The sequence below is a fragment of the Excalfactoria chinensis genome, chromosome 7 (assembly GCF_039878825.1).
Source record: "Excalfactoria chinensis isolate bCotChi1 chromosome 7, bCotChi1.hap2, whole genome shotgun sequence".
NCBI classification, from domain to species: domain Eukaryota; kingdom Metazoa; phylum Chordata; class Aves; order Galliformes; family Phasianidae; genus Excalfactoria; species Excalfactoria chinensis.
In genome coordinates, this window is record NC_092831.1 from 18,370,529 (window position 1) to 18,398,219 (window position 27,691).

The 27,691-nt window shown below is 37.8% G+C and overlaps 1 protein-coding gene across 8 annotated transcripts in view; it reads left to right on the forward strand.

Moving 5' to 3' along the window:
• The window catches only part of RAPGEF4 (Rap guanine nucleotide exchange factor 4), a 141,340-nt gene that overhangs the window by 84,175 nt on the left and 29,474 nt on the right, over positions 1 to 27,691 (forward strand). For 3 of the 8 annotated variants that reach the window (XM_072341226.1, XM_072341228.1, XM_072341229.1), the window contains 11 exons: positions 3,402 to 3,455; positions 3,723 to 3,829; positions 5,603 to 5,724; positions 6,832 to 7,015; positions 13,194 to 13,278; positions 15,885 to 15,945; positions 16,682 to 16,758; positions 17,788 to 17,934; positions 18,692 to 18,807; positions 21,820 to 21,908; positions 23,655 to 23,733. In XM_072341226.1, the coding sequence (XP_072197327.1) occupies positions 3,402 to 3,455; positions 3,723 to 3,829; positions 5,603 to 5,724; positions 6,832 to 7,015; positions 13,194 to 13,278; positions 15,885 to 15,945; positions 16,682 to 16,758; positions 17,788 to 17,934; positions 18,692 to 18,807; positions 21,820 to 21,908; positions 23,655 to 23,733 (1,121 nt within the window). The remainder of the gene's footprint in view (positions 1 to 3,401; positions 3,456 to 3,722; positions 3,830 to 5,602; positions 5,725 to 6,831; positions 7,016 to 13,193; positions 13,279 to 15,884; positions 15,946 to 16,681; positions 16,759 to 17,787; positions 17,935 to 18,691; positions 18,808 to 21,819; positions 21,909 to 23,654; positions 23,734 to 27,691) is intronic. The other 5 variants (XM_072341227.1, XM_072341230.1, XM_072341231.1 and 2 more) reach the window with 2 other exon arrangements.

Sequence of the window (27,691 nt, forward strand, 5' to 3'; positions counted from 1 at the left end):
TACATCTTATCTGGATTGACTAAAGCAGAACTGCATTATGTATCTAATCAACCACTGCATCTTCATACTGTACTTGTTACTTTCAGAGTAGAATGGCATTGGTTAATCAGTTCTGTTTAATGTCTGTTATCAACCTTGGTTTTCTTTGAAATCACTGCAAAGACACTTGTTCCCCACTCTGTCTTTCTATAGCAGGTTATGCCTACTTCAGAAAAGTAGTCAGTACTATCTGTGTTGCATAATAACATGATATTCAGGCTAGTATCAAAGCTGTAACGAATTTATAAACTCATTCTCCAGTGAATGTGCAGTCCACTCCACCCTGAAGTTCCCTGCAGAATCAATCAGTGTACATTCTGCTTCATCCCACACTAATAGTATCAGATACATGACATGTTTTTGAGAACCCTTCTCAAAACAGACCTTTAGTATGACTGCCTGCTGGGAAGTGCTTCACTGGGAATTGCTTTTAAAACATAGTTTTCCAGCTGGCATTGCACCTATTTTGTAAGAATTCAATCTGCCCTATGTAAAAGAGAAGATCATATGAGCCAGCACCAGAAGTTTTGACAAAGTAATAGATCTGGAAATCTACTGGTTCTGTCCAATCCATTACCAATGCTACTCAGTTGTGGATAGAAATTAAATCATTTCGGTATGATTTGTTCTTGATAAACATTAATCACATGCTATTCAGCTCCCCCATTCTTTTCCAGCTGTTTACAAATGGACTTCTTTTCTGGGTAGACAAGTTAGGCTGACATGTCTATAATGTTTCAGTCCTTCCAGTTTTCTGTCTTCTGCTGTTTAGTCCTAAAGAACTCTCAGACATGAGTGCTGATCATGCTGAGGTAGCTGCAGCTGTCTTTGGTTCTTCAAACTCTTCAGATTTCCTGCATTCTCCAAAGCCAGTCAAGTTGAAAATACCTAATTGACATCAATTTTCACATCCATTCATTTCATTTTTTTCAGGCAGACATCCCTTATCTTTGCTACCAGGGATTCTAGCCATCTCTCTGCTACTTATCTCTTTAATGAAGACTGACTATATATATATATATATACATATGTACATATATATATATATATATATTAGTGTACTTCTGGAACATGTTTTGTTCCTTAAGCCCTTTTAGTTTACACTTTCTCCCCAACAGCCCCCTCATCATCCACTGCAGGCATTTTTTCTTCCCAACCCACTGCTTCTATTTTGGTGTTTTTATTTCCTTCTGTAAGGTGCTGACACTGAATAATTTCATGAAATCATCTCCATCCAAGACAGTTCGTATATTTTCAGTTAGTCCTTCTGAGTTAGTCAGAGTCTAATGCAGAAGAACTTCCTGCTGCATGTTATTGGGTTGTGACTTAGCTTTTAAGTTTTTTTGTTTTGTTTTGTTTTGTTTCTTCCTGTTGTGTGCTTTCAGCTAGAATCCGATTTCTTCTAAAGTTTCTCTCATATTCTGTTTCAATTAGAATAGGAGGTTTATTTACAGATCTTTGATTTTTTGACTGGTTTTATGCATTTTTGCTGTAACTTAATGAAAACTCTCTACAGAGTAAAAGAAGTGCATTCCTTTTCAATAGTCTACAGCTATGAAAGAGTCTTGTATTTTGTGTTACATATTTTATCTCTCTTTTGAAGTATACTCCTATCTGGAGTTAAAATCTAAAAACTAGTTTTGAGTATGTTGTGCATTTTTGATTAAAAAAATAACTTTTAAGTATATCGAACTTAAAAATAATTTTCACATGATTTCAGTGCCACTTTAACCAACTTCTTAAGCATGTATTTCCTTCAGTCTCATTGAAATTAAACAGAGTATGAAATCATTTTAAAATAGAACAGAAGCAAAAATTATTAATGCTCAGAATGGTGTCTCTGAATTTGTCATTCTTATCTACACATTTGAAATCTTTATTTTATGTTTTTGTTTTTATCAGAGGCACATTACAAAAGATTCATGCTTATTGTAGCATGCTTTAACCGACTAAAGCGCAGGTTCAGGAACCAACAAATACCAAGGGATGTTGCAACCCTTTCTGGTGGCAGAAATGTTTATAAATTAACTGAATCTTTGAAGCAATGTTTAGATTGATTCTGGAAAAATCAGAAGTCCTAATTTGCTTATGTTGATCTGTCTTTTCATGGTCGTCTTGCAAGGCATGACTAGAAAGGAAAACCATTTGCATAATTTTCTGTCTACAGGCCTCTCTGTTACATGCATCTTATCTCTATTGATTTCTGTCACATGCTTCCCTCATCTTACCCTTCTCAGCTGACCTGTGCACTCCTAGCTCTAGCACTATCTGATTTCCACAAGGCCTTTGTTACAGTATTAAAATCCTATGGGAGTTAGCGAACAGATGCCCAGCTTACAGACATCAGTCCCTGGCAGTTCAGCAGTGCTTAGCTTGTGTTCTGCCTGGATCTGTGCCAGCCATCCCACCTTTGCTGCAGAGGTGCAAGGTATGCTGGCTGCCTCAACAGTTCCTCTGTGCTGCACTGCAATCTTGCCCTGGCAAGAGACCACTGTGCTTGATACAGTCTGATGTTGGTGAGCTCAGGGCACCAAATTCAGCCCTTGTGTTGTGTCACACTGGGAATGTGTTTGGTCCTGTGCACTACTATTTGCAACATAGCTAAACATTTTCCCATCAAGTCTGAGGTGGCTGTTGAAGTTCAGTTTTGTTTTTCTCCATTTCTAGTGTCATTTCAACCTCTGATTTCCTTTGCCATCTATCCTGTGACATGCTTCCTCTCCCCCCCTCTTTCACCTTCTCATCTTCTCCCTTCTAGGGGCCTGCCCTTTCACACCTCCTCTTGCAGATCCAGGTCACCTGCTTTGCTCTTATTTTTTCTTCCCCAGCTCTGTTGTGAAAGCCTCTACCCAGGCCTCTGTGAGTGGCCTGTGAGGTCTTGCATTTCAGAGGGCTCTGGTAAGCAGCTGTGAAAGTGTTGCTAATATTGTGTGACAGTTTAGGAAAGACACAGTGGGAGCAGAGCTTTTTCTTCCTTCCTGTTCATGTATTATGCCAGGAGAAGAGAGCTAAATAGAAATAGGTGCTATAGGAGATAAGAGATTCCGTGGTGAGGGGACTGTTGGTAGAGACAGTCACCTGCAGAGAAATGCTGTTGTGTCCACAGGGGACTGAGAGCAGCAAGTGGAAAAACTATCCATGCCTTCACAGCCTCAGCTCAGATGTGGTGTTTGGCCACTGAAACATTCATTGGCACTGTGGAAAGCTTAGAGTTTGTTTATTCATCTTTACTCATACCTTTGGTTCTTTGGTTTTACAGCTTTTTTGATTCATTTTGTGTTTTGTTTTGATTTTTTTTAAGCCTTTATTTTACCTTTACTGCTCAACCTTTAAAATGTATTTAATTTTATTTTATTTTTCAGACACCTCTTACTGACTCTCACATCTCACATCGTCCCTCTAAAACCATTACACAGGTAATAGGACACAGGTGTGCTGTAAAGACAGTCTGCTAGATAAATGGAATCAACTGACTTCATGCCTTTCTTAATGTGCTAAGTATGAGAGACTTAATAATTTACACAATATATTGCATTGCTCTGCATAACTAAGAATCTGTACGAGGACTTTTAATTTAGGAGGAAGAGAACTTGTATTTTGTTTAGCAGAGGGAAGTACAAAGACTGTGGAAAGTTTTAAATGTGTGTGTCTTGGTCCCTTTTTTTCTCTCCATGATCACCAAGGTTCCTTCTGAAAAGATCCTCAGAGCTGGAAAGATTTTGCGGAATACAATTCTGTCCCGAGCCCCTCACATGATAAGAGATCGTAAATATCATCTGAAGACTTACAGGTGTGTGAGCCTGTTTTTATGCCTGCCATCCTCTGATGTCTTACCATACTCACAGGTCTGAAAAGGTCTGAAATTATCCTGTGATGCTATTTGAGCCTGTATGTTATGAGTCTTTAATGAGCCTGGTAAATCCTTTCTGAAGTAATTTGACTGGAAATTGAGTTAATGGTATAGTTAGCTCTGAGATTCTGTGCAAAGTGTAGATTTTGTTTTCTTTGTATGTCAGTGGGATGTAATAGGAAAGCTTAATTAGATTGTTACTGTACTGACTGCTCCAACAAAGTTGCTCAGTGTGAAATCTGAAAATTCACCTAGTGATACACTTCTTCAGTGTATCGTCAGGCTTTCTTATCTTCCTGCTGGTGGCAGCACAGTCTTGTTGAAGTGGAATAACAATGGCACTTTCAGAACAGCAATCTGACTTCAGGGAGTCAGGCTCTATCTACTGTTGGCTTAGGAAATAATCAATTTGTTTTAGCTTCTAAGGTTTGAATCAAATACCTTATGCATTATTTGGTGAATATTTAAATAAAAATTGGTTTAAAACCTCTGAGCATGTCTTTTTCTAAATAGCAAATCAATATGTTGCTGATTCGCTTTTAAAATAAGGGCATTGATTTTCCATACTATTGTCCAAAATATATATAATATTATATGAGGTATTTGGAGATTGTGTGGCGATCTGTCATGATGTGGCATTGGCTCATTATTTTAGAACAACAAAAGAGCAAGCATGATATTTGAATATTAGAAGACCAATGCTGGTTCAAACAGCTGCAGCATTTTATCTTGTACAAAAATGGGGAAAACTCCTACGCTGTTATCCTTGGGCTTCTTAAATATGGAATTTCAAATGTTAGATTGTATCCAGGTGATACAATCAGGTGTATCAGGTACAGGTGTATCAAAATGGGGTGTTAACTGCAAGAGCATTATTTAAGCTACATTACAGTAGTTTCAGTAATACCTTCTTTGTTGGTCTCAAAAAGTGAAGCATGAACTGTGGAACCAGGCTGTTCTATGTGTCATTAGTTACAGATTTGTACATTTTTTATCACTTTGCACATTTACTTCTGTTCTGCTGTGTTCGGATGTGTTAATACAGAGAATTTTACATAGTGACCACCCCTTCACCCTCTCCCCCCATCTCCCCCCCCTTTTTTTTTTTTTTTCCTTCTCCCCCCTGACTCCACTTTGGGCACTCTGCAGAATTTGAGACCTGCTGCTGTTCACCTCCAGGTCAGTCAGGAGCTGCAAAATGACCAGAATGTGGCATGAGAGAGCCTCAGGAACACTGTAGGCCTACAAACCAGTGCCCTCAAGTACAGTCTAACTAGAGCTTGGTTACAAATGGAGGACAATGCACATAATGCTCACTCTCCCTACAAAGGCTGTTCTCATAGTCAGAGCTATTATAATGCTAAATGTTTTCATGCAGAATGCTGAAAAATTTGAGGCTTTCACGTGACAGATTGTCTCTGAAATTTGGGTTGAAGGTTGCTGCATCAATGCTGTGGGTCTTGACCAGCTGTTCACTCTGATCCTCTGAATGTTGCATTTCCCTAAACATTTGCTGTTCTTTGAAGCAGATAATCTCAAAACTTAGGTGCCTTCACTGGTATTTCAGACATGTAGGCAGAGATTGTAATTGTCTTCTACAATGAGATCTGACTAAAACAGAGCTTGAGATATCACTGTTGTTAGCAGATACTGTTTTTGATCTCTCTATTGATTAGCACCCTTTTTACTCCTTTCTGTTCATTTGTGCTTCAGACAGTGCTGTGTGGGGACAGAACTTGTTGACTGGATGATGCAGCAAAGCACTTGTGTCCATTCACGAAGTCAGGCTGTTGGCATGTGGCAAGTATTGCTGGAAGAAGGTGTTCTTAACCATGGTAAGTTAAAGACATTCAGAGCCTTGACTAAAACTTGTTGAGTGCGTCCCATCAGTGTCTCTGTGGATTTCTTTAGTGAAAAATAAAGGGATTGTGATCCCAAATGAAAAACTACAAATAAACCTCTTCAGAAGCTTGATTTGTACACAATATACAGATGATAATAATGGAATCTTGCTACCAGCATACCTTTATCATTTATGAAAATGCTGAAAAGTCAGTGAAATTGCAATATAAGTCTAGTTAGACTTATTATTGCACTGATTTGTGATTATATTCCAGAATTTGGATATCACCTGAGCCAAAACTAAGACATATGTTGCTGCACATAAAAATGATCTTCACTTCCAAATGCTGCAAATTTTTAACTTGAATGTAAGCTTTTCTGTTTGCTCATATCCATAATTTTTAGATTATTTTCAGTGGTTTTTGAATGGTTCCCAAATTCAGCATTCCAGATATCCCAGTGCAGAGATCTGGGGTTTTATGCTAGTTTTCTGATTGTATTTTATGTTGCCTCATGGGTTCCACTTGGCAGGATTTACTAGGTAACAGAATGTTATAGCCCTCCAAAGTGCAGCTTTCTAAAGCAGTATTCGTATCTGAAGCTGTGCATGTACAGTTTTATGAAGTTCAGAACAGCCACACTATTACAGTATGCTTCCAGTCATTGTCTGTTGTGCTTTCCACATCCCAAGGAGAACTTTCCTTTCTAAGAAGACAGTTTGTTTCCACCATTTCCTTTTATAAAATGCTGTAGCTTACATTCCTGCCTAATACTGTCTTGAATTCTTAGGGCCAAGCTGCTGCAACTGCATCACACTATCCAGCTCAACACACCATTATGAGTTGCTTGGAAGACCAAGAGTTTGTCTTTTGCTGTGTCACAGCCTCTCTTTAGCAGTCTCCCAAGAGAAGACTTAACATTACACTTTCCACTAAGATACAAGTCAATGGTCTTCACTTTGGTATTACATGTTGATGATACACATTACTGGAACATGATTTTAGCTGCTTCTTGGTTTGTTACTTTTCAGTTCTGAAACAGCCAGGGTAAGGTGTTCATGCTGGAGTACAACTCTTAGAAAAATATTCTGTTGTTTTCAGTGGACCAGGAACACCACTTTCAGGACAAATACTTATTTTATCGATTTTTGGATGATGAGCGTGAGGATGCCCCTTTGCCAACAGAGGAAGAGAAAAAGGAGTGTGATGAGGAGCTACAGGACACTATGCTGCTTCTGTCTCAGATCGGGCCGGATGCTCATATGAGAATGATTCTCAGAAAACCGTAAGCAGATTAGTAAATTAATGGTGCAAATAGGTCCTTCTTGTTACACTGGAAGATAGGAAGGCTACATGTATTACCAGGCATCCTTTAGCTAGTTATTTCAGTGCAAGTTTACTCAGCCTCCTAGGTTTGTTAATCAATGCTAAGTAACTTCCAGTCCTTATTCATAAATTGGAATGTATATTTGAAATAGTAATCAAAGGCTATGAATGTTATTATACCTTGTAGAAAATGCAGCACATGAGTTTTTATTTCATTTCTGAATATCCCTAGAAGTAAGGTGCAGATTCCATTAACACTTTCAGTGCTGGTATGCCATTCAGTTAACTGCACCACTTTCAGTTGTTACCAGTGCATTTATGGTAAATTTGTTAGCACAGCAGATGCCTTTCAATTAGTCATCAGTGGGAGACCTTAATTAATTTCATCTTTGGTAGAACTTTATTGAATTGAGAGAATCTGGACGCTGCCTGTTATACTTTGCTACTTTGCTAGCAAGGTGTGAAATATAGCTCTGTGGGTTTATATATATATATATATACATATATATATATATAAATGTTTCCTATACCTAGGCCACAGAGGATGTCTGTTAACCTTTTCATAGCTATCAGATTATGTCTTCTCTGTCATCAGTTGGATAACCATCCTTTCAGCAGTAAATTCTGGTCACACTGAACACTCTGCAAAGCCCCCTTTTTTTACAGGCAGCTTTATAGTGACTTCAAAGCAAGCAATATAATCTCTGTTTGACCTTCCATTGCAAGTTATCTCTTTATTATGCAGGTAGTGTTTAGGAGCTACTGAAGACATACTTCACTGCTAATTAAGTGCGCTAAGAATAATGATTTACTTAAGGTCATCCTCACTAATGATTTACTTGTAAGGGTCAGATCAAGAAAGGCAAGTACATAGAGCTGAATTCTACTCCTTTTGAGGCCAATGACAAAGTTTGTCTTTGTTACAGGACTGCCTTGGGCCATGGCTACTGTGTAAGAGAAGTCTTATACTAAAAATATCTTGAATCCAACACAACTGCTTGTTCTTGTTCTGGTTCTATCTGTATCCTTTCCCTGCTCTATTCTTGTCCCAGTGTTGTCTATTTAGATCATAAGCTTATTTGCACAGTGACTCAGAATTCCCCGGGAATACAGGTTAGGTGGCACTTATCCAAAACCTTGATGAAGGCATTGAATTTCAGAAAGTTCAACCAGATGTTTGTGCTAATAGAAGTTGTTTAACAGTACTGAGCCAGAATAGTTTCTCTTTCCTCCATTTGGTAGAAGTCTAGTCCAGGACAATCCCTGTCACATAAAACACACAGATAAACCAGTCTGGGAGCATGGTATATATGTAAACCATTGTAGTATCGACGAAGTGAAGTATTTTCTCCTCACAAAAATATCCTGTGTGCTTTCCAGTGAGGAGTGGAAGAAGGCAGCAAGTAGATGCAGGAGACTATGAGCAGCATCCTGTACTCTATGACCTTGCATCTCTGCATCGTCGTCTTTGCCTCTGGCAGTCTGCAGGCTAGATCTTAGAGAACTGCCCCTTAGTCTGCTGTGCTTTCAGCCGCCTACTACATTCTTTTTCCATTGTGACTTTCTGATCAGCCGATGTAAGTTTATGCTGGCAAGATCAGTGTTGATTATTGTCCACACTCCTTGCAGAGTTGAAAGGTTGATGTGATGCTGTGAAAAGTATCGCTCTCCCCCTGTGTTGTTACTTGCACAGCATCACCTGAAAGAATATTCATAGGAGATTTTTCATGCAATATAGTGAGGGGAATTGGGTTTTCCCAAGACGGACAGTCATCTGACATTTTTCCCTACTTCTGTCCCTGGAAGTGCTTATTTTGCTGCACTTTGCTTATGGGAACAAGTTTGTACTGTCAAGCTCTGTATTAACTAATCTTCTGGAATTCAGTTTACATACCTTACGACCCTGCTAGTTGAGAATCTAGTCTGTGCTGAGGTGCATCAAAGCTGCTGAAATCTCTGTGAATCCACAAAGTCCTGCTAGTTTTGACTAGGTGCCATTACAGCTGCCAGAAGTTCAAGGAGCGGTCAGACCCTGAGAGATGCTAGCTGCACCTGACCTGAGCAGGGCCACAGCTGCCTTCTATAGCAGTCACCATTTCCAGAGAGGTTGCAGAACTTCGATAATTACCATGAAAGAAATAAGACAATATTCTTTGATGAGAAGATAGCTTTGAGAATTTGATTGTATAATGAAGCTGTTGCTTTGAAAGGTACTTTCTATTGTTCAAAATCTGAAAATCTCCAGTAAAAAGTGTCACTTGTTTTGACAGCCGACTTAAAAAATTCTCTGTTTATTACATTAACTGCAGCATTTTAACTGTCAAACTGTGAAAGAATGTTCTATAGTTTAAAAAACAGAATAGAGCTCAGGGAAATTTTTTTGGCAGGCTCTTGTTGCTATTGAGGGATTTTTTTCCCCTTTTTTTTGAAACGCGTACAGTGTGAATGTGAAAACAGCTTTTTGTGAAGCAGCAAACACTGCTCTCTGTTCCCCTGAGGAAGGAGCAGACCTCGTGCAAGTCACTGTAGAATTAACACAGCTTTTCCTCACAAGCTTTTCAATCCTCCAGTGTGAAAATACGTGCTAACAAAATATTTTTAGTTGATTTTAATAATATTCAGGCGTAGCTAACCTAGTGGTTACTCCTAATTAAATAGCATACTGTCATACAACACTGAACGTGGCAGTAACAGAAGTCTTTAAGGAAAAGGTGATGTTCATTAGAAAATGATATTTAACTAAGATGGATTGTATGTTGTGTTTTAATACAGCAGTCTACAGTAAATTAACAGTGTGGCAGAAACTGTAATTCTCTGTCATACATTCTTGGTGACTTCACTCAGCAAATTGTATTCCTAGTACAAAGATTATAATTCCACATTTGATGAGTAAGCAAATTTTAGTGTCACTTGTGGAGTAAAGCTAAAGAAGATGCTAGGGAGGTCTGAACTTAGTAATGAATGACACAGACACATATATAACAATTTAATTACTGCTAGTAATATGTAGCTTTATGAAGATGCTCTTAAAAATAAACAAGATCTGTTCTCCTGTCTTGAAGAATTTTTATTTAGACATCATTCTACACAGCTGTCAGTAATAACTATACTGAATTATTCCATAACAACTATATGATGTTCTGTAGGCCTTGATGGGGTTTTCTGACAATGGCATTTAATAAACTAAGTGTTATTTGTGGTGGGGGTAGTGCAATCTTTCCACATGTCAGTTCAGTGATATTTACAGGTATTATTTGTGACAAGTGGTATTTATGGGCTTATTTATATTAGTCAAAGAGTACCGATTCAAGTACAAAGATTATGTAATTCGCTTCCATTCTAGAGTAAGTGAATGTGCATTCACTTCCACATTCAGATGCAGATAGTGGAAAAATTTTTCTTGTCTCCTATATAGACTTCGTAGTACTTGCAGGCAAAGCTTGTACTCTGGAAATATATGCCTATTTGACATATAATATTATAGGGCCTCTGATCTTTTCTATTGTTCTTATAATCTGAGTATTTTCTGCTTAATGGTGTAATAAGAAATAATCAATGATATTGTTTGTGTGTGCATAGTTTATCAATCACAAAGTGCTATGTTGTTGTTACACAGAAGCTCAGTGTCTCTGACCTTGATAAATTCTCCAAACACTGAACTGTTTTTATTGATCATTTAATAACACCTGAGTTCTCCTGTCCATTAACGTGTAGCCTTGTTCTCTATCTATGCCGTTTATTATCCTGTCTATAACCAGCTATTGCAGTTAAAATATGTCCCCTGCTGAAACTAGGCCTTTACACAGCAGGATCTTACAAATCAACATCAGTGGGTCACCACACGGGTTTTACAGAAGCAGTGATGCCTAATATCTCTCCATGTGACATCTGCAGAAGCAGACGTAAAGAGTGGGTACATCCAGGATAGATTGTCAGCCTTCCCAATGTGCTAATGCAGGGCACAAATAGATATACTGAAAGAAGAGTGTAGCCTTTTGTCTTGATAGAGATCTGATGTAGTTAGATATCATCCATTCATATGCTAATCTCATGCAGGTATTTGTAAATTCAACACCATCTTTTCTGTTTTTCAAGACACGCTGGTTTTGCAAGGATGCAATAAAATTCACATTGTTGCTTTATGTGGAAATAACTTTTTATTTAAATCTTTATATTCAGTTTCTTACATTCCAAGGAAAAGTAAAAGGTGCTAACTTATCTTTCTTCGTTTTATACTTAATTAAGCTGTTACTGCCCCAAATAAATCACTAGGAGTGGCAGCTTTGTAATTTCAAGACAGATTTAGAAATAGAAAAGAATAACTTGAGCCACTAGAGGGCATAGCAGTACCAGATCAGATTCTGTTTCTCCCTAAACCTATTTCGTTCTGTATGAAGAAAGGATAACGTGAATTTCATCCAAGACATTTTCTAATAAATTGGTCTTTCATCTGGTAATAATAAGTGTGTGTCACTAGCAAATGAAGAATAGATGAAAACTACAGCTTGCTTGGTAGAGGTCAGTTTTCCTTATATTTCCTATGACTTGTCAGTACTTCTTTCATCCAAAAGAAGTCCCTGTCAAGCTTCTTTTGTTGAAAAATGAAATACAGCTGCAAAGTGGCATGACTGCTGGATGCTCTCTTCTTTTCACATGATTTAGGCAGACTATTGAACCAAGTGATTTTTACCCAGAAAAAACTGTAGACCCCTATATCCAGGATGATAAATCCATCCTGGTCCTCTGGACTCTCCTGTGATACTTTGTGAGAAAGGTTTTTTTGTTTGTTTCAGATTCTTTAGGTCTATGCAGTGATCCACCTCTCCTATTAATTCTTTGCAGTCCTCAGAGCGTCTGTTCGTTTTTTAGCAATCAGTGAATCTGGTAGTGTAAGGTTCTGCAGAAATGCAGTTACTTAAATCGCACTGAGAGCCTCATTCCTTGTTGTCCTATAGGAGGAATATTCCTTTGTTGATGCATGCATTTTATTCATGGCAGCATCTTGTGGTGTTTTCAGTGAAAGAAGGTAGAAATACTGAGTGGTCCTTACTTACCTATGTGGCTGAACATCAGCACTCAGTGTTAACTCTGGAGCAGTCATTTGATGTCCTCTAGAATGCACTGCTCACTCTTGGAATGTGTACAGCAGAAATTCAGACATTCCTTTACAAAGCACTATGACTGTCCATTTGCTACAACTAGTGCCATGAGGAAAAACATACCGGTCTCGGGCTTGGGAGTCCTTTTGAAAGGAGCTGATCTTTAAATATCATTTCCGAACATTTTGCAGACAGAATACTTGGTTTCATCAGGAAAGATGCCTAATCAGGTCTCTCTAAGGTGGTTGCCATGGCTGCTGCTTGGTGTCAGGCAGGGGTTTCTTAGTGCTTCTGTTCTCTTTAGAGTTTCAGTCCTTCATCCAGAACCATCATCTGTCCCTATAACTCTGGTGAATGAAGTAAAGGTACTTAGGGACTGTATTGTTTTCTACAGCCATGTGCGTATACCATGTTTGTGACAGAAGCAGATGAGAGGTCCTGGTGATGAGTAGGCTGCAGTCAGGGTCACTGGCAGTGCTTCAGTGCTCAGCAGCAGTGAGCTTCAACATCCCTGCTGCTGCAGAAAAGGAATGTGTGTTTCAGAGCCTTGGTACAACTGGTAAAGCTGCTGCTCTTTAGACTTTGTAGAAGGATGCTAGGTTGTATAACAGAGGCTGGGCACACACTGCTGTAGAGCAGAGTGCTGGAGGTGGCTCTGGACTCAGAATGGCCTACACATACTCCTGCGTAGCCTTTTTTTCAGTGTTACTCTAAACCAGTTTGGGCAGTAGTATTAAACTCAGCTTATTTTTTTCTTAGTTTAAACCAGCCATGTGTAGCAAAAAATCTGCCTCTTATGAAGATGTAAAAATGTCTAAACAAGTTCCTGTTCTTATCTTGTCTTCATGTGATACTTATTCTTTTTCTCTGCTTCTGTGAAATGCATGGTTTACTTAAGTCATCTCCAGCATACAATTATTTTTTTGTCTAAAAATGGAACTGACATATTCAATAGACTTTACAGCAGCATTATGGATTATTTTGTACTTATTTTGGGAGTTTATTGCATTTGGATGTTTTTTTACCCTGTGTCAATAGGCCTGGCCAGAGAAGTATGGATGATTTAGAAATTATATATGAAGAACTTCTTCACATTAAAGCCTTATCTCATCTTTCTACCACAGTAAGTCATTTTAAACATATAGCTTATTGCCTGTAGGAACTCCAAACTTCGGGTTTAAAATAGGAGCTTCTACCACCCTTCCCAGTTATTTTTTTTTCCATGCAATGATGGTATTCCCACCTGTGAATACCACAGATCAAGACTGCCTTTGGATATTAGTTAAAATGATCTTTGTGTGTTTCTGCATAGCCCAGAGCTCACTCACCTGTCACAGGTGCCTCTGCCTGGGTCCGCATATGAGTTCAAATTGAGATGCATGGTATCTGACTTCACACCTGGGATTGTGATGCTACTGAATTTCAGCAGGATAGATGTCTGATTTCTGAACTCCAAGAAGTCTTGTCTTGAACTGATTAGGAGAAGGAACTGCCTGGTACAGAACGGTATTCTTTGAAGGCTGGCTGTTGGAGTTTGGTCCTAGATTGAAGGAAACCTTATCACATGTATTCTCTCTGAGTGGGCAACAGCAGTAAAGCGAAGCAAGAGTGAATTGCATGCAGAAAATACCCAGAGGGGAGAATACAATTGTTGAAACTCTCAGTGGCAGTGATTCACTCTGTAGGCAACTGAAACAAGCTAAACAATACTTGGTAGCAGCAAGTTTTGAGTGCTTTCAGAGAAAGGAAGCCAGTCAGAAAGTAGATTTATTTTTGATAGTCGTTTCTTTGGAAGCTCTTGATGATTGTCATAATTTTCTGCTAACTTGGACAGATGGAGGTAATTATAGAAATGTGCAAAAATATAACATATGAGCAATGTTTATGAATTTGGAAATGGTGGCTTATTTTTTGGTCTCATGAATTAAAGCAGAGGATGGAAATCACTTGTAGGTTGGAGGAATTCTTTAGAGGATCAATAGGCAACATTGCTCCCATGAACGGGAATAGTAATGATCAATCAACTTGAAAGCAGATTGAATGCTTATTCATTTTAAGCCAGGCATAATTTCTAAAATAATAACTTTTCTAGGTTACACTCTATGGGCAGCAGGAAGTAAGATGAATGAAACTCAGTTTGAGTGGTAGTGAACTGATCCCTGCTGGAGAAGCCTGTGAACATGTATGAATCAAAAACAATTATATAACACAGTGTTAAAAACAAATCAAATTCTTGGCTTCATAAAGAGAATTCATTCACTGCAGAGACAAGTGTCTGAAACAACTAAGAAGACATCCGGGGATGTATATGGGATGTGAAAACTCTCTACAACATACAGAACAGTGCTAATGACGCATCCTTCCTGACCTTATTAAAGTTTCATTGCCTTTGGGCACAGGATATAAAAGAGTTGTTGGCTTAACTGTTATAGAAATAACAGGTCTGCAGGTGTGTTAATTTGTCAGTGTTCTAATACAGAATGTCCAAACAACTCTCTCTATCCTTCTTCTTACACATAGTGCAAACAAAGAGCGCTCTGCGCAGTCTGTCAGGAAGGAGCTCTAGGAGGGATAGCTGGTGTGGAATGTTTATGCTTGGCACCCAAGCAAGGGTTTGGTGCATGCCTTTAGGACATCAGACCCCGAACTTGTCTACTCATTTAAAGAGATACAGCCACCATCTGATTATCTGCACCGTGTCCAGAATTGGAGGGTTCCTGCCCATATTTTTCTTAATGGCCTAAGGGTTATCCATCTTGAAATACAGATGTTCTCAGATTAAATGTATGGGAGAATGGTGTGAAAACACTGCTCCTTAAACAGATGTCAGAACCAGCTTTTGATTTGTATTTGACACTTTGAAGTTACCTAATAGTCCCTCTGAAACAGCTTATTGCCAGATGATATTCTCTGTAAATAAGAATCCCTCTGCCTGGTAATTGGCCTCAAAGTCAGTGGAGAATTGTGGTTGTGTGGGGAGTGACATTAAGCACACAGAAACTCTCAGGATAATGTGAGCTTTGTAGCACTGCTGTTACTTTGTGAAAATAGTGCCAGTGGTGTTTACAGTGAGAAAAAGTAGTTTTGAACAGCAGCTTTTTCACCAGAAATAACTTCTCTGTTAATCAGAGTCAACCACATCAGAGTAATAAAAACCCAAAGAAGAACAGCTGGATGTCAAGTGCAGTGTCACCTTCTGCAGTTCTTGGAGGAGGTGGTGAGCTGGACATTTTGTCTGTTTGGGCTGGAGAGGAGTTTCAGCAGGTTCCAGGTGACTTTGCCTCACCACTTGACACTGCAGAAGTGGCTAAATTAAATCCATAAGGGGAAGGTATTGATTTCTCAGGGAAGAACAGGTGTACTGCAGAGCCCCATGGAGTAACTGGCAATTGCTAGCAGTCTTTTTTAATAGATTAGCTATCAGTGCTTAAATTTTTCCATCATGTTAATTGTTAAGATGGTTTCACTTGTATTTATATGAAGAAAGATGTGGATAACTATCTTAAGGGTGCCCCTTCCTGAGTCATTTGCAGGGGGTAAACACAGAGCTTATGAAATGAAGCCAATCAGTTGGGAACAGAAGCCTGAGAGAAGCAGGCCACCATCTGACTGCATGACTGTATAAGTGCTGAATGACACAGAGGAAAGAAAAAGAGTGGTTGGGTTATACTATATATAACAAGGAAAGATAAAATATATCTGAAAGCTATAATTTCTCTCTATTTTAAGGTAAAGCGAGAATTAGCAGGTGTCCTCATTTTTGAGTCACATCCCAAAGCTGGAACAGTCTGTAAGTAAAGAGTCCTGTCAGATCTTCTTTCTTATATGTGGCACAAGCATTTGCATTTTTAATGTTTAAATGACAAGAGAATAAACTTACATGCACTCCTCAAACTTAACTGGTGATTGGTGTTCAAAACCTGGGTGTTAGGTGCTAATTTACTCGGCTGCCCATTGCAGGGGTAGTAGCAAAACTGAGTCTATATTCGTGGTTGGATGTATACAACACCTGTGATTTGGATGAATTCATATCTGGAATTTTTGTTTGATCCAATCTTTATTTAAAGAGTAATTTAATGTTTATTTTGTATTAAGAAGCCATCTTACTGCACAAAATAAAGGACTTAAAATTTATGCTATTTATACTAAAAGATTTTACCAAATGAATGTCAAATTCACGGTTGCTAGATAATGGGGCTAGAACACTGTGCTTCTAGTGGGATCCAAGTCTATGTGCTGACTTGAAATTGATAGTCTGATATATTATGGTAGAGTAGTTGTTGCAATTGTCATACAAAATAAAAGTAAATTTCACATCAGTGCAACAAAATAATTACTATACAGATGTGGGGTATTTTTTCATAAAACCTGAAGGCAGTAGCTTTTTAAATCACAGTATGACCTTTTCCAAGGTAATCGTGAACATGACTGCAATAATTGCTTTGAATTTTATTGAATGCAGAATCTGGTCAATTTATGTTTTGAATGACTATACTCTCACTGTACAACTTTTCTCTCTTTTGTAGTATTTAATCAGGGAGAAGAAGGTACTTCTTGGTACATTATCCTAAAGGGATCAGTAAACGTAGTCATTTATGGCAAGGTACTTCTTTCAGAATTATTTTATTTAATTCTTATTATTGAAATTGTAAGAATAAGCTATGAAGGAATGCACTTTAATCTAGAGGAGAATTACTTATCTGAGGAAATAAATTGAATGCAGTTTTGTTAAGAAATGATCCAGTGGTTTCACTGATTATGCTTCCACTTGATTGCTATATGATTTTGGTATATATTACCTGCATTCTGAGTATAATTCAGCATAGTCACATCAGTATCTTTAGGACAGTGTCATTTGCTGGAATTTGAGGAACTTTTATCTCATGGGAGTTTTTGTCCTCTACCTTTTACCACCATCTCCTCTTACCTTTGTACCACAGACTCTTATCACAGATGTCGGGTATGTCTGACAAGAGCTGCCCTGTGGCTAGGGGTTCTCAGGCTGAATGTGACCCTGCCAAATCTATGTCAGCTCTTCATTTTGATTAAGTTTCGGTCTGAAAAGCATCTCTACTGAACATCCTGTTTATGAGAGGGTTTTTTCAAGGACCTTGGTATTCAGCTATCCCTTGAGTCTTTAAAAATCCTTCTTTCTCTACTGATTTCTCATTCCATTAATGAGAGTCCGCACCAAGTGTTTCACCAAAATCTTGCACAGGGACTTGTGAATTTGACAGAGGACGAGCCAGATCGTCTGATACTGTGAATAGAAGTAAATGGCTTTGCACTATCTGAAGATACAATGTTACGTGCTGCAAATTTGATTATTTTTTTCAGTGCCTCCTTAAACAAAGCAAAGAACATCCTTCTGTCTTGAGAAGGGCTAGAAGAGTCCTTCACGCTGAATGTAATTTCAGAGAACAAGCCAATTCTTTTCTATTCTTGTCTTTCTTTAGTAATAGTAATAGCTGGTTATCAAGTATTGTTTCCTAGTCATTATTTTGGCTGTTGATTCCCTGCCAAATACATTTGTTTTGGTATTTGATTGTGAAGTCCGGTGTTTGTATAAGGTTTTTCAATAGAATCCACAGTAATGATGGGTTTCTGCATGTAAATGTTTTGCTCTGTGCAGGGTGTGGTATGTACTCTGCATGAAGGAGATGATTTTGGCAAGCTAGCGCTTGTGAATGATGCTCCCAGAGCAGCATCTATTGTTCTACGTGAAGACAACTGCCACTTCTTGAGAGTAGACAAAGAGGACTTCAACAGAATTCTTAGGGTGAGTGTGACAAGGTCTGTTCTGGCAGTGTGATGTCAGAGCTTGTAAATCTTTCTCAATTTTATCTTATTTGCATGGATATATTCATATCAATAACCATGTTTGAAGTGTTCTCTAATTATAAAACAGAGATGAGACAATCCAAAAGATCAAGTAAAGAATAATAGTTTTTCCTGCTTTTCAGTTCCTACCTTAGCTATGAAAACACAAACAATTGTATTCTTTGTCTCTCATGTGCCTGTATTTTAGAATTTGCTTAGTGCTCAGTTAGCCCTTGATTCTGAAGTGATCTCCTGTGGAAACAGTGAATAAAACAAGATCTTATTCCCCAGATAGGTCAGTGGCACGTGCCTTAAACTCTATAGGTTCAAGGCAGAACCAAGTGGCAACTGTACTAACTTATAGGTAAATGCCTTTACCATAGGTCTCTAAAAAGATTTTCCCAGCTTAATTTTACAGTTATTAAAGTCAGAGCTAATATATTCCAGAATTCAGCTATAATTCTGTAACTGAAATCTGCAACCAAATACAAGCTGTTTTATGATCATTTGTAGTATAGAAAGTAAAATGTGGTATCATCCCATATTGGAATTAAAGCATGCCTAGTAATTCAGCAATTAAATCAGCCCAGACAGAGTAACTGTGCTAGAAAAGTGATGCGCTAGCAAAGTGATGGTGTTTCAGTCATGCACTTTTTCAGAGTAACTGATCAGCCAAATTGGTGCAATTGCTTTCTTAATATTAACTTGTCTTGCAGGATGTGGAAGCAAATACCGTAAGACTCAAAGAACATGACCAGGATGTCTTGGTGCTGGAGAAGATCCCAGCAGGAAACAGAGTTTCTAATCAAGGAAGTTCACAGCCCCAGCACAAGTATGTCACCGTACACTAGCGCGGATTTCAGACAATGATTCACTTTTTCTTATGTATTATTAACCAAACCATAGCATATTCTCCCTCTCTGTGGAAGAGTGCAGAATATATAAAATCTTCTATTTTTTTAATCGTAAGTTGATCACATGTCCCATGGTGCATAATAAATCCATTTCCAGCCATGCACCAATTCTATGACTTTACACAATAATTCTGTAAGGATCTCACTGTAAATACTTATCTCAAATAATTGCTTCTAAATAGACTGCACATGGAGAATGTTGAAACCCTATTAAGCAGAGCTACTGTGTAAAAGGCGTGAGGAAATACATTGTTTTACTGTTAAGTGCTGATATTTTCATTCTGGATTATAAGTGTTTTATGCATACTATTTATATACAAATGATGATTTTAAGCGATGAAAATCGCACAGCTTATCTTACAGAATAGGTTTGCACCGTAATAACAGTACTCCATATAGTTTCTTTACTTTCATACTGAAAGGGGAAAAGTACACTTGTATTTGGCCACTGTGATAAGAATGGACTGAGGCTATTATAATTCCAAATGCTGGTTAAACCCCCAAAGGCTTAGTAAATGCGTGATGTACGAGTGGATGGATAATTTCCTCATACATAATCATTTTCTTTAGAAGAGAAATTTGAATTGTTTACTTTTTCTCCAAAAAAAAGTAGCTAATTTCCTGGAGGATCTTTTGGTTACAGATTTTACCTGAACTGGGATTTCACTTAAGTATTTATGTGCAAAATTGAATATAACGTTCTGTAAAGATTTGTGAAAAGTTAAATAAACCAGTCTTTATGTTTCACACATTTCACGTATTTCAGAAGCTACCACTGCATATTTCAGTTGATCTATTAGAAAAAAAGATCAAAGAAATTATACTCTCTTAGGGCTGATTTTTCCTCTGTCTAAACTAGGGAAATTTGACTGCAGTCAGTGGGTTTGCATCTGCAGCTGATACACCCAGTAACTTGATCATAGACTTAAATCCATCTTCTTTGATCAAATACATTTTTATACTTTCAAAAGTGATAGTTTTATTTAAACATTTTAAATACAACTCTCTTTGCAAACTCTTTGCACCAGCTTTTCTTCTCTTACTTAACGTTTTCTTGTTCAGCGTTAGATAAAAATAGCTAGGGACAGTTATTGTGCCAGGTTATTTTACAACTTATATTTTGGGAATATTCACAGGTATGGTTCAGAATTTACTTCTACAAATATTTTATGCACTTGATCAGCTTCTGGGTCCTACCAGTGTGCCAGTAAGGTAACTTTAATTATCACAATGGACAAAAGCAATGTGAGAGAGGAAGTGACTTTGAGAGTTCACTGTCTTCAGCAGTCAGATTACTTTGTTTGTCATGTGTTGGTAACATCTTTTTGCTTAAAATCTTTCAAAGTGAGTTAACTGGACCTTATGATGATTTTTCCTTTTTTTTTTCTTAATAGGTAGAGTAAATGTCTGCTATTATGCTTGAGAGTTCAAATCAAAGTTACTAGTGCATTGAGATTTCCAGAATGTGTTACTGGAGTGGGTTTGTTGAGTGCTCAGTACTTTGGAAAATCATTGGGACTCAAAGAGAAGTTTAAAGGAACTCATTTTCTCCATCTTAATCTTGGCAAAAACTTCACTTTGTGAGCAAATCCTCTGAGCTGCAGTTTGGATTCTGCTGCCTCCTCTCCTGAGGAGATGTAGCTCCCAGAGCCATGGTATCATACAGTGACAATTTTGCTTCAAAGCTCTGAAGTTCTCACTACCAAGATCTAACTTCTCTCTTTATGGGTGATCACACTCACGCAGGATAAATCCAGCAGCCCTGCAAGTCACTTCAGTGTTCATTTTCGCTTTCATATTCAGAGTACAGCAACCTGTGATTTCTCTGCTTCACTCACTTAGATACTTGGTTAGTATCTCTGTGAGAATGTGTGCTGGCTTAACAAGTGTTTGTGTTCTTGGGACATCAATACCATTCTTCCAAAGGGGTAGGCAGGTAAAAGAACTGTGACGGTCAGCACTCAAAGTGAGGAGGAGCTCCCAGGAGCTCAGCTCCACCACTTATTTCTCAGCAGGAGCAGAGTATCTTCACTTCTCGGGGTTTTTTCTTTATTTCTTTCTTTCTTTCATTTTTTTTTTTTTTTTAAAGTTTCATACTTTATCATTTGGATCCCAAAAAAAGTGGGGAAAAAAGAGATGCAAAGATTGGAAGAGTGGAGGGAAAGATTAATAATAATAGTAAAAAATCTGATTTGCAAGGAGAATCACAAAAAGATGGCAGGGCAAGTCTAGCAATATCCTGTGACATCCTGCTGGTTCTTAAAATGTTGCCTGTATTCCTGCATTGGGCAGGGTAACCCAACTGATTCACTACTCTACTCACCTCTTTCAGTTTAATCTTGGAAATGTACTGTAATAAGTTTATCCTCTTGCAAAAGCTTACGCACCTCAGCATTTAAGGTGTTACACAAATCTGACGGTTCAGCATGGTATTTCACTATCTACTTTCATCTTCTCATACCCGTCCCTATCAATGATACTGGAGAAAATTGTTTGCTTTCTCTGACAGTGATACAAACCAGTTCTTATTTCATGCCCATGGAAAGTCTGTTAAGACCCTCTAATGACTACAAATTGTTGTCATTACTGAGATATTCATTCACTGTGGAGCAGAATTTCTGATTGCACTTCCCTGGGTTTGCACCAGTTCAGTTCTATTGATTGGAGCATAACTGTGGTGATGTTATAACAGAGAACTTGTGCAGGAAGGGGGCTGTCCTCTCGTGCTCCCTGGGTAGGGTGTAGTGTTACTGAGTGCTTTACACAGAGTGCAACAAAGGCTGTGTTTTGTTTCATCCTAAGGCCCTCAGAAATTCTGGTCAGAGCAGGTTTTTGCACTTTGCACTCTTTATTTTCTTGCTTAGCATGCAAATGTTACTTGATTTGGTGTTTTGCCTATGAGACACTAACCACTTCTTTCCTTCCCTCAGATATATTGTGATGTCAGGAACTCCAGAGAAAATTTTAGAGCACTTTCTAGAAACTATGCGCCTTGAAGCAACTTTAAATGAAGCAACAGGTGCGTGACAAAAACTGTATTATTATTGCTGCATGCAGTCTTGCTGGATATATGCTGTAAAGAGATGTTTTGAAAAGCTGCTACTAGAAGGTTTTCCCGGAATAAAAACTGTCCAATGGAAAAACCTCAAGAAAATGTAGGAAATCCAGGATTGAAGACAACAATTCACTCTTTCTGCTCTATTGTATTTATACTTTTGGTTCTGAGGAGAAAAGAAGAATCTCAAAAGATGCCAGACCACTAGACAGAACTTTAAATAAGCACAGCTATAATGCCAGAAAAGAGCATGTGTTACCACCAGAAGGTAATGGTACTCAAACTTATTATTTTGGTTGTCACCTGATACTGTGCGCTGGCTTGATCCCTCTAGCCATTTTGTTGCATTCTAGGATAAGTTTTCCCACACTTTTATATCTTTACCACATTACATTTAAATTATTTGTGATACTGTCCCATGTGCAGGGAAAGGAGGTTTTTTTTTTTATGTAAAGAAGAACTCAGCACATCATGGGATGAGTCCCAAGAGTGCAGGTTGCTTCAGCTGCACTTAATAGGCTGGTTTTCATTAATGTAAAGAGAACAGTGAATTTACACCTAAGGATAGAAATATTAAGTACTCTAATTTAGGAGAAAAAAGAGATTCAGGCACAGAAATAATCCTTATTATGAGAAAGTGATGCAGAGGCTTTTATGTTAAGCTATGGGATATTGCTTTAGCAAGTTTTTTGGTGTTATGGATGTCTAAGAGGTATATATATGCAAAGCTGTTAATCCTCAGCTAGTTTGTTTCTGACCTCAGAGTACCGGAGAAATGTGTATAGTGGGCCATAAGTAGTGCAAGAATTGGAAGATTACAGAAATCCGTCTACACTGTATGTTTTAATAGCTTTTAAGAATAAAAATGATACTTCTCATAGATACCTAATTATCAGGATTACAGGCAGAACGTTCTTCTTTAAACCAGCAAGCATATAATAGCAATTTCACTGTTCATACCGCGCCTGTATTTTATACATTTAATACATTTTTCTTAACTAAACTGTTTTTCAGGTCCTTCCAAACTTTGACTCCAATCCACACACAATCCAATGTCAAGCTTATACACATATTCTTGCAGGGCAAAAACATCACAATTCACAAGCCCAGCTATTTTTAGGTTATAGGAGTTCAGACAGCTAGAGAATCTTGGTTTTAATTTAAGAACAGTTAAAATTCACATTGTCCTGACTAATATGCAATAAAAAGTCCCACCATTCTGGAGGTGCTTTGTCAGCTGAGAGAGATTTTCAAACATGAATTACAGTGAGGCAATAGTGTAACGTCAGGCTGCAGTTATCTCACCGTATTTTCTCTGACATCACTTGCTTACAGCATTTTTAAGTGTTTCTATTACCTGAAAGGTTGTAGTGTAGAAGTGGTTCCTCCAGATCTCTACACTTGTTGAGGAGGAATTACCCAAATGTTTTTGTACAGACTATTCTGGTTTGTTTTCTTTTTGCTGTGCTGAAATTTCTTTTGACACAAGTAAAAAACTCTTAACTTAAACGCAATTAAATCCAATCAGAAGAGTAAGAGGTTAGAATTTCAGCACATATTGGTTCATTCATATTATCATACTTAATGACTATGCAGTGGAAAATGACATCTTCATTATCTACCAAGGACTAATAAGATTTTTTCACTTAAAGAAGCCTCATCCTTGTGTTCCCCAAAATGCTCAATTTACTGTTTCCTTTCTTTTCACAGATTCTGTTTTAAATGATTTCATTATGATGCACTGTGTTTTTATGCCAAATAGTCAGCTCTGCCCAGCCTTGATGGCACAATATCCTTTTGTGATGGATAAGTTATTTTCCTTTTGCAGCTATCTATACCATTGATGGGACAAGAGCTTTTCTCTTTCAAGAGTTAAATTGCACTTCATGGAGACTGTGCCTCAGTGTCTGACTGACAGCTTGTCTTATAGCTTAATAACTTCAAAATGGGTAGCATATAGTCATGATGAGATGCAGGCATGGAGCATAGTGATTGTGTCTTTCCTGGGATTATTGTTATACCAAGGAAAAGAAACCCACTTTCCCTTCACCAGGTAGCTATTCAAGGCCAGGCTGGTTGGCCAGCTTGGTCTAGCAGAAGGTGCCCCTTCCAGCCCAAGCAATTCTATGATTCTATAATTGAAATTACACACAAGTTTAGATCAGCCCTCCTTTATCCTTCCTCTTCTTGTCTTTCTTGATTTTTGCAGAACCACCACACTAAAATTTCAACTAAAATTACTATGTTATGGTGATTTCTGCTGTCCACTTTATAAGTTACAAGCCACAAAATGTCTCAGGCAAAAGAGTGCCTAAACTATTAGAAGGATGAGTAAGTGGTTCCTAGGCATCATCATAATATGGTTATGAACAATAAATTATATTAGTTTATAGGAAGCTTTAACAAAATACAAAAAAATCTGAATTGAATAAATGAATACTTATGAGAAAAAACAGCATCAGGAGCTGAAGGTCATTTTCATATTATCTGTGTCTCTTGTAGAAGGCATCTGTAACATTTATGTTGATGAGCTACTGGCAAGTCATGCCATTCAGCTGCTGGAGACTGAAAAGTTTTCCTTGTGGGTCGTGACTCGAAGGAATCAAGTGATGGCGAGCATTAAATTAAACATAAAATGTTTTCTGTTTTATAGATTTTTGACAAGACATATAACTTCAATGTGCTATTTATTTATTTATTTATTTTTGAATAAGATTGGCGTGTAAGGATGCTCTTCTTGAAGCTCAGCAGGGCAAGTGACATCTGGGAAATATGTTGTCCTGAAACCACAAAATAGAGCATCGTGTCCTTGTCTGGCAAGCTAGAGAATTCATTTGTGTTACTACTAGAAAAAACAGTAATTGCTTTGAAAACCTTTGGACCCACAAAACTTGTCTATGGAAAATTGTTCATACACCTGCAACAAACATCTTCCAAAACTCCATAGTTTTAGGTAGTAAAAATATTACAAAATGCTGTTCCTGAAAGCTTTGAGAGGAGGTTAAAGAAAAAAAAGGACAGCAGTTTTGATTTTTGATTTATTTGTTTTTTTCAGATTTGTCTGGGTTGTCTGTTAGTCAGTCCATTTGATACTCAAGCTTGTCTGTCCTTCATTATAACTGTATACCTCTGATATGCAATAACTAGGAACATGAGGTGCATAAGCAAAATACGTCTCATTGTTTATAGGGGAAAGGCTTTTCTGAAGATAGGCATTCACTTATTGTGAAACCTATTCCAGAGGGGCTAAGACCAGCATGCAATTAAGTGGGTCGTGGCAGGAGTCGTGCTAATTCCTTTTCAGGTAGGAGGAAGAGGAGGACTGAAAGTAGCTGGTGTCCCACTGCTTTAGTGTCAGCTTTTCCTAGTGCTGAATTGTTGTTTATTTTGGTCCATTCTGAATATGGAAAATCCAACTGTGCTCTGTTGATTGTACCATTGACATTTATTGTTAAAGTTGAAAGGTTGCAAACAAAGCTCATCTTTTTTGAGCAAAATCACAGTACAAAAATGTTTTCTGGCACTGTGAGACTAAAGAGAGGTTAGTTATGCTTGGTGAGGAAATTAAAATGTTAAAAGAGAAATAAGAAAAGTGATTCAGACAGAGACACCGTTTTTGCTACAACTTCCAATTTTGAATCAATGCAAGACTATTTTCTTACACCCACATTGGCTACTATTTTAGCTGGCAGCATGCAGGTATGAGTAAAGTGAAAGCACTGTAGTGCTTTCAAGCATAGAACAGGGTATACATTTTGGGTTTTGTCCTCCATCTTCATCAGTATTTGGTCATCTGTATGTTCTTCAAGACTGAAAGGAATGAATGGGTGCACCATTTTAATTAATTAACAGTATAGGCTGCTCAGAACTCAGTGTCTATGCTGTGCTGCCCCTTGGTAGAGTTCATTTTTTATCACTAATGTATATAGATGCCTCAGTGTTAAAGAATCATATACTTCTTTATTAACTGGTAAGACAAGAAAATGCTCCCCTGGTCCTGGATCGTGTAAAAAGCATGCATCCTGTCAGATCAAGACTCCTTCCCTCTCTACTTCATAGGGGTGGAAATGGAAAATTGTCAGAGCTACAACTTGTCAAAAGGAAGGAGGATAAGTCTCAAAGTAAAACTTGATGTAGAGCAACCCTTCCAAAAGTACATTTCATAAGTATGTTTAGGGTAGTGCTCTTGGGGTAGTACAAGCCTGTGAGCACCTGTGTAAGTTTTTGTCTTTTAAGGGCCATTGTCTAATTACTTGCAAATACTCTTTTACTCTTTGCAGGCAATAGTCCTTCAGCATGTTTCCTTATGAATGTTTAGTGAATTTCATTTACCACCATGCCAGCAAAATAGCTTCTGTTCCACTGTAGCAACTGTGCTGTATATATACACGCACACATAAAACTATGTTGGCATTGATAAATATTTTACAATTATCTGACACTGCAAGAATGCGTGATATTTTACTTCTGATTGTAACCTGCATTGAATCTGTGTCCTGTAGGTCCCATAAAAATGGGAGAACCCTTCACTGAATTTCCCTGTGATAATGTTAATAAAAGAGCAATTAATATAAATGAGCAGTAAAAATACATAAAAATTACCAGTGCCTGTGGTGAGTCAGTTAATAAGAAAGTAAAAAATACATGAAATAATTGCAGTGTTTGAAAAGTCGAAATGGCTTGAAAGAAATGACTCAGTGGAATATTAAACTTGCTCCCTGAGACATTAGAGCACACAGCTTACAGTATATTATTTACTTATGACCCTTTGGCTTACTTACTCCCATAAATACACTGACATGTTCAGTTCCCTAGTCATCTGAAGCCTTTCTGAATGAAATTAAAATGCAAATTTCTAAAAGTTTGTCAGTCAAGTGGGTGCCCCAGTAACCCCTGTATCATGTTGAATCTCTGCAGGGATTTGGGGCTGGAAGATCATGTGGAAAGTGTGAGTTAATAGATAGTTTTTCTCATAGAGTTTCATTAGTATAATGTACGTTAATATTTGTAAGAGGAAAAACAGCAGAGATCTTGTTATAATTATAAATGAGAAGCTTAAAATATATATCATAGATCACTTTTATTTCCAATTAATATTTAAGTTTTTTAATTCATATTTTAAAATCTTTTTGAGCAATGGAAATTGCAGCTTGGAAGGTTGCTGGACCTCGCTATTTCTGTAATGCTGACACTTGAGCATGAAAAAGATCAATTAAATATTTCCCACCTTTTCTTACTGTTCCTTACAAAATGACTGTCACAAAGTGTTGTTCCCCAAATACCCTGTAATTGTTAGAATAGGAACTTCCGATTTCCTCATATATAAAGAGAAGCCACTACAAAATTTATTTATTTGCACTATGTCTGTGGTCAGTTTAGACTGTGAACTTGGTCCTCCTAACTTAATGGGGTTGAGGTTCACCCTGCTTTACAGTAGCTTCTGTAAATAAAAGATGTGGCACTGGTGGTTCATTGCAGAATCATGCTGGAATTGTGTATAAATACAAAGTGACATTTTTCTGCCACTGTCTTCCGAGCAGAACAGGGAGGAGCATCCTTCTTCAGTCTCAACCATTAGTTCTGCTCTCTGTTATCCCAAATGTCATTTCTGTTCTGCTCCTCTACAGCAACTTTCCCTGCAGGTGCATTGTTCATTCCTGAGCTCTTCAGTGACCTCACTGTTTTTTTACTTTTTAGTATGAGTATTAAAGGTTCACAAATCTTTATGCTAGCAACAGTCAGAAATC